Source organism: Olea europaea, chromosome 20, assembly GCF_002742605.1.
Source record: "Olea europaea var. sylvestris chromosome 20, O_europaea_v1, whole genome shotgun sequence".
Classification (NCBI taxonomy): domain Eukaryota; kingdom Viridiplantae; phylum Streptophyta; class Magnoliopsida; order Lamiales; family Oleaceae; genus Olea; species Olea europaea.
Genome location: NC_036256.1, coordinates 15,292,126 through 15,299,701, shown reverse-complemented (window position 1 = coordinate 15,299,701; position 7,576 = coordinate 15,292,126). Strand labels below are relative to the sequence as shown.

Below are 7,576 nucleotides of genomic sequence, written 5' to 3'. Positions count from 1 at the left end.
AAATTCGCCAACAAATTGATATCAAATATTACTTTTACATTATTTATAAAGTATTTTAGAATAACGTGCAATGCAAGTTCAATTTTGACTAGTTTTATAAATTTTGAATTATACATTTCATAAATTATTATCAAATAAATAGATATTCAAAAAGTAAAAATATTACGTGCAAATTTACGTTATTGGAAGATATGTAGTTAAAAATTAGTTTTAGAAAATGCGGTCAAATTTTGTTGGAAAAATCGATAACCCTAAAATGTGAAAGCAACGTAACGGGAAAACCCGAAAGCTTTCCGTCGGGAGTCTATGGACCAAACACTCAAAAGAAATAAAAAACAAAAAAAAGGAAAATTCGTTCTTACTTTTTTGGAAACATCTCACCCAGAAATATATACGCCAAATTCTGAATTTACAAATATATATATGCACTTTTTGGGAGAGATACATTCAAAGGCAAGGAATCATTGAAGTAGAAAACTGTAGAGGCAAACCTAAAATCTCGAAAAAGAAAAGCAAAAGAATGAGCTGTGCAGTGGTTTCAGGTTTCGAAACCCGGTTTCATTTCTGTTCAACACCCAACAGACAAACAAGAAATCGCATCCCTAAATGTTATTCTAACATTTCCTTTTGTTCCCAGTTGGCAAATTCCAGAATTCCAATCAAAATTCCATGGGGAAGAACTTCCAGAGCCCATTTCAGGTCCAGTTTTAAGGCGTTGTATAAGACAGAGAGTTTCTACAATGTGTTGGGAATTGAAGAGAGTGGGACAATTTCTGACATAAAGAAAGCTTATAAACAAATGGCAAGAAAATATCATCCTGATGTGTCTCCACCAGACCGTGTCGATGAAAACGCCAGGAGATTTATACTGGTTAAGGAGGCTTATGAAACCCTTTCTGATCCACACACCAGAGCTTTGTACGATCAAGATTTAGCTAATGGATTGGTCTTTAATTTCTCTGCTGGAAGAGGATATGAGTATAAACAAGTAAATCTCTTTAGTTTGATAATCCATTCATTACTTATGGATATTGAGATAATACTGGAATTAATTTCTTGTGCTTTTTTTATTTTTTTCAACAGAGATATGGGGAGTGGAAAGAGATTTGGCAATCACAACTGGATGAATTGAATCTAAGAAGAATGGATTCAGAAGGAAGAATGTCTTGGGGAGCTCGAATGCGCAGCCGAAGATGAAAGAATTCAGTAGATTTTCTAGTTAGAAGATTAAACTGTTTTTTTTCCTTCTTATGAAGTATATTAGCTTTTAGTTCCATTAATCCCATGCATGTATTTCATCTCTGAGTTATATTTTATTCAGACAATCAGTGTGTAGAATCTTATATGCTTTCATACTGTTAGCATATATTTGGCAAGTGTTCATAAACAGATCAAAAGTAGTGGAGTGAGTTCGATAAAATACTTGAATAAAAAGTGATTTGAGTTTTAACAAGAGTTGCCAAACATAAACTTAGCAAGTGTTACCAAATGAAGGGACAAACGACTATTCGTTTTCTACCGTAATAGTAAGGTTAATTTTTAGTACTTGTACAACGAGGAATGGAGTTTAAAGCCCCTGTTTAGGTTAGCTAAATATTAGAATTTTAGTAAATTTTGATAAAAGTTGATAAAATAAGTAGTTGAAAAGTTGACAAAAACTGTGAAAATCCCAAAAAAAAACAAAAGTTGTTTGGTTGAAATGAATTTTTGAAAATAGGGCAAACATGGACAAAATGAAATAAATATCTTGTACTTTTAATTTGACAATAACTATCATATAATTGAGATGAGTGCAACTTGCAAGATTGCAAGTTGACTATTCGATTAAGTAATAGTGCGTGGAAAACAGTTCATGACCAAATAATTCTTTTGTCATGCATGATATATCCCTGTTTGGTGATATTAACATCAGATTTTTAGTAGATTATGATAAAAATCGATGAAATTTATGGTTGAAATATTGATAAAAATCGTAGATCCTATTAAATATATGGTTAAAATTCATTGTTAACTTCAACAAAAAATTATTTTGAAATTTAGTGATTTAATTGCAATGAATTAATGTTGAGTGAACCAATTGAAATTTCCCATAAAGTCAAATTAACCCCAATAATAATTAAACGAAAATGATACCCCAAAAAAAAGAAAAAAAAAAGAAAAGAGAACTATCATATTATGTTTGAAAATTAGTCATTAGGATGCAAACTGATGCAAACTGAGTTAATATGACCATATAATCTTTTCATGAAGTATATTGAAATTTCGAGAAGTATGATTAAGACGCCTTAAAAGTAATTCTTTGCTTTCACATTGTATTTTCCATTTCCAAACAGAATAATTTTTACTGTTATTGTAAATTTAATCAAAAGTCGATCGAATCTCAATTAAAAATAAAATAAAAATAAAAATAAAAGAGGTCAGATCTCATGGTGTGCTCCAGGAGATATATACTGGTTAAAGAGCTTTATATGACTGGGCTTCAAACAGAGATCAGAAGGGGAGTGGAAAATGAGGTGGCAATCTCAACTGAACGAATTGAAGCAAAGAAGATGATATCTTTTGCACTTGGACTTAATTAATTAGCTCCAATATATATTCCTATTTTCTCTATTTTATACATAATATTTGTAAAATTCGATAAAATATTGTGATCTTTACAATCTAGTCTATCGTATCTTGTTCCAATTGAATTTTTGCTGGTAAATTAGATAGAAGACTCAGATGTATGATTTTCGAGACTTGAATAATATCAACAATCGTTTAAATTCTTAATATAATTATACCAATTTTGTTGTAATTACATAATTTTTTTTTTTTACTTACTATAATATATGGCGTCATTGCTTACATCATAAAATAGAACAAATGATGTATATATGAATTATTTGGTTTTAACAGAATAGCACATTGAAGGATGGACCATGAATAAGCTGTATCAGCAAATTCAATCCATTTCCTTTATATATTGTCTAGAAGTTGATAATAGATTTCCATTTTGTATTACATTTCTTTATTATTCTAAATTTGGCTCATCAAAATTATTCAATTTAAAGAATATTTAATTGGAAATTGTTATATATTTTTACACAACTTTTTGGACAAATGAAAAATGAAAGTTATAAAAACATGTTTCCTACTGTGAAAAGTGAAGAGAGCAGAGAGAAGTCAATAGATTTGTGTATATTTTATTAAAGACCAAAGTTCTGTATTTATAGGGCAGAATCAGAGATACAACAGTAATTATTTCGAGGGCTGCAGGGGTATAATTGTCATTCACTCTAAACCCTAATAAACTTTCCTTTTACAACACTCCTCCTCGAATGACACATTACAAAATATCTGTCTCACTAAAACCTTGTTTGATAAGAATCCAGAGGGAAAAAAATCAAAACAAAGGAAAAGGAGTACAGTTATTTTGGGAGTACTAAAAATAAATAATGACTCATTAAAATTTTGCCAGGAAAATCCAGTGGGATAAAACCTAAGGGAAGGAAAAAGAGTACAGCTACTCCCCCTGATATTGATCACTGAAAATCTCTGAGTCGACGTATTCCAATCTCATTAACTAATTTCTTGAATGTAGATGTTAGCAGTGCTTTTGTAAATAAATCGGTCACATTGTCGCCTGAGCGAACTTGCTGGATATCGATGTCGCCATTCTTTTGAAGCTCAAGTGTATGAAAGAATTTTGGAGAAATATACTTCGTCCTGTCACCTTTGATATAGCCTCCTCTGAATTGTGTAATACAAGCCGCATTATCGTCATACAAAATTATTGGACTATCCTTTGTTGAAGTTAATCCGTATGTTGCTTGGATATGATGTGTCATGTTTCTCAACCACATACATTCTCGGCCTGCTTCATGGATTGCAATAATTTCAGAATGATTTAAGAATGTAGCTGTCAATGATTGCTTCACAGATCTCCCTGATATAGTTGTTCCTCCACGTGTAAATACATAACATATTTGTAATTTAGTTTTATGTGGATCAGATAGATAACCTGCATCCGCAAATCCCAACTTTGAGAATAAAATAATCTCAAATCAATGGTATTCTTTAAGTAACGAAAAATATGTTTAGTATCATTCAAATGTCTATGAGTTGGTGTAAAGATATATCTTGCAAGGAGATTTATAGAAAAAGTTATGTCGGGTCGAGTGCAATTTGCAAGATAAGTTAATGCTCCAATTGTACTAAAATATGGTACTTCAGGACCAAGAACTTTTTCTCCATCTTCAAGTGGACGAAATGGATTTTTTTCACATCAAGTGATCGAACAACCATAAGTGATGCCAATGGATGTGCATTATTTATGTAAAAACGTTTTAAAACATTTTTGTATACGTATATTGGAGAACAAATAATCCGTCTGCGAAATGTTCAATTTGCAATCTAAGACAAAATTTGATTTTTTCCAAATCCTTCATCTCGAATTCATTTTTCAAATAATCAGCAGTTTTGTTGAGCTCTTCAAGAGTTCCAATTAGATTTAAATCATCAATATAAACTGACACAATTACAAATCCATTATTTGTTTTCTGTACGAAAACACATGGACAGACATCGTCATTTTTGTATCCTCATTCAACAAATATTCACTAAGACGATTATATCACATGCGTCCGAATTGTTTTAATTCATATAATGATCTTTGCAATTTAATTGAGAACATAGTTCTCGAGCATGTATTGTTCGTTCCTGGTACCTTTAGTCCTTAAGGGACTTTCATATATATGTCACTATCAAGTGAATCATACAAATATGTAGTTACTACATTCATAAGGTGCATATTAAGCTTTTGTGATACAGTCAAACTAATTAAGAATCTAAAAGTGATGGTATCTATTACGGGAGAATATGTTTTCTCATAATCAATTCGTGGTCTTTGTGAGAAACCTTGAGCTACTAATCAGGCTTTATACCTTGTGATTTCATTATTTTCATTTCTCTTTCGTACAAAAACTCATTTGTATCCAACATGGATTACATTTTTTAGGTGTTTGAACCACAAGTCCAAACACTTTTCATTTCTCCAAAGAATTCAATTCTGCCTGTATGGTTTCTTTCCATTTTGGCTAATCATTTCTATTTTGTCAGTCTTTAACCGACTGTGGTTCAGGATCCTCATTTTGTATAATATCAAAAGCCACATTAAAGACGAAAATATTGTCTATAAAGACATTATTTCGTTCCCATAATTTATGAGATAAGATAAAATTTATTGAAATCTCATTATTTTCGGACACTTGTAGTTCTTCAAGAACTGTATTTTCAATATCTGATTGATCAATCTTTTCTAATGTAACTTTTTCCGAAATTTTTGATTGGTTTTTCTCATGTACTTTTCTTTTTCGAGGTACAGAGTATTTTGAACCAACTGGTCAACCACACTTCTGGCGTATTTGAGATTCATTTGCTATAGCAGATTGTCCTACAGGGACATCAATTTTTGCTGGTATTTTCTGTTGGAATTTATGACTTTGTTACTTTTCTTGTGTCAACAAATATATCAGGTAATAGATTTGCAACTCTTTGCAAATGAATGATTTTTTCAACCTCTTGCTCACATTGATTGCTACAGGGATCAAAATGAGATAGAGTTATTTCATTCCAAGAAATTTTACCTTATTTTTCAGGATGTAGTTTTTTCCCTCCCAAAGTTGGGAAAGTCATTTCATCAAAATGATAATCTGCAAAACGTGCAGTAAATAAATCACTCGTTAAAGGTTCAAGTTACCTAATAATTGATGGTGAATCAAAACCCACATAAATTTCAAGTTTTCGTTGAGGACCCATTTTAGTACGTTGTGGGGGTGAAATTGGGATTTGGACTGCGCAACCAAAAATCCGTAGGTGAGAAATATCAGGTTCGTGACTAAATGCAAGTTGCAAATGTGAATATTGATAATATGCAATTGGTCTAATACGAACCAATGATACAGCATATAATATGGCATGACCTCAATAGAAGTCGGGAGTTTTGTTTTCATAAATAATGGTCTAGCAATAAGTTGTAGAAGTTTAATAAAAAATTCTGCCAAACCATTTTGTGAATAGACATGCGCAACTGAATGTTCAATTACAATCCCGATTGACATACAATAATCATCGAATGCTTGTAATCTAAATTCACTAGCATTGTCAAGGCGAATAGTTTTAATTGAGTAATCGAGAAATTGCGCTTGTAATTTTATAATTTGAGCAAGTAGTCTAGAAAATGCTACATTCCTAGTGGAAAGTAGGCAAACATGTGACCACCTAGTAGAAGAATCAATTAATACCATAAAATAACGAAATATTCCACATGGTGGGTATACTGGCCCACATATATTTTCATGAATTCTTTCCAACAAAATTGGAGATTCAATATTGACATTTGTAGTTGAATGTCTAATGACTAACTTGCCTTACGAGCAAGCCACACATAGATAATCATTCGGTTCTTTAAAGGATGTCCATGTGAATTGTTTATTATTCAACGCATCATTATAGCTCTTGGATGTCCAAGTCGATCATGCCAAAGTATAAAACTTTTTGGGTCAACGAACTTCTGGTTCGTGACATTATTCGATTCAACCATTTTTATAAATGAATAATACATACCAGATGGAAGTGCATAAAATTTTTCTTTTATCTGCTTCTGACTGATATAAAAGAAGTTATGCATAGATATTCGACATTATTTTCTTGCGTCGTTTCAATATAATATTCATTGCAGTGGATATCTTTAAAATTATGCAAATTTATTCTGAATTTGCTAGAATAAAGTGCATCGTCAATATATAATTTTGTATTATTTGACAAAATAATACAAACTCTTCCGGAGCCTTCAACGATATGCGATGCACCCTATATTGTATTAACATTATTTTCTTTTAATGTTAAGTCCAAAAATTATTTTTTGTCTTGAAGAATAGTACGTGTAATTGCACTATCAATCAAGCAGGTGTCTTGACAATCGATCATGAATCTATCAATATAATAAAATAGATATATTTAAAAAAAAACTTGAATTTAAATTTAAAATAATAACGTAATGAAATCTGTGAAATTAACAATGTATATTATAGTTCAAAATTTTTGCGAAAAGTAAAAATATATTTCAAATTAAATTTTTAAAATAAAGGGAAATGTTAGAAACAAAAAAAAAGTCCAATCTATATCTTCCATCACACCACCCCTAAATCAAATGGTCAATATTCATATTTGGATCAGCAAAGAAATCAGAGGCATCCAAATGAGTCACATGAATTGGATTATCATAGTCAGCAAAATTTGTCTCCACTTTTCCCTTTTCCTTGATTGATTTTTGATAGAGATCCACAAGGTGTTTTGCCATACGATATGTACGTGTCCAATGCCTTTTCATTCCACATCTAAAACAACTTTCTTCATGTACCTTTTTAGGTGTGTTACTTTCGTTTACTTTGTACATTTTGAAATTGTTGTCTTATTGTTGATAACTTTATTCATTATTTCGTCCATGGTTACTCCGCATGCACGTCCGCGTCCACGTCCAAATCTATGTCCAACTTCACGTCCATATCTTTGTCTTGATATTCCATTTGCTTCA

At 31.2% G+C, this 7,576-nt stretch overlaps 1 protein-coding gene across 1 annotated transcript; it reads left to right on the top strand.

The window, feature by feature from the left end:
- The first annotated feature begins 520 nt into the window (after positions 1 to 520).
- Positions 521 to 1,338, top strand: LOC111369113 (chaperone protein dnaJ 20, chloroplastic-like). Its single transcript, XM_022990596.1, has 2 exons — positions 521 to 988; positions 1,084 to 1,338. The coding sequence occupies exons 1-2, from the start codon at positions 521 to 523 to the stop codon at positions 1,195 to 1,197; spliced, it is 582 nt and encodes a 193-aa protein (XP_022846364.1). The 3' UTR covers positions 1,198 to 1,338.
- The last annotated feature ends 6,238 nt before the right edge of the window (positions 1,339 to 7,576 follow it).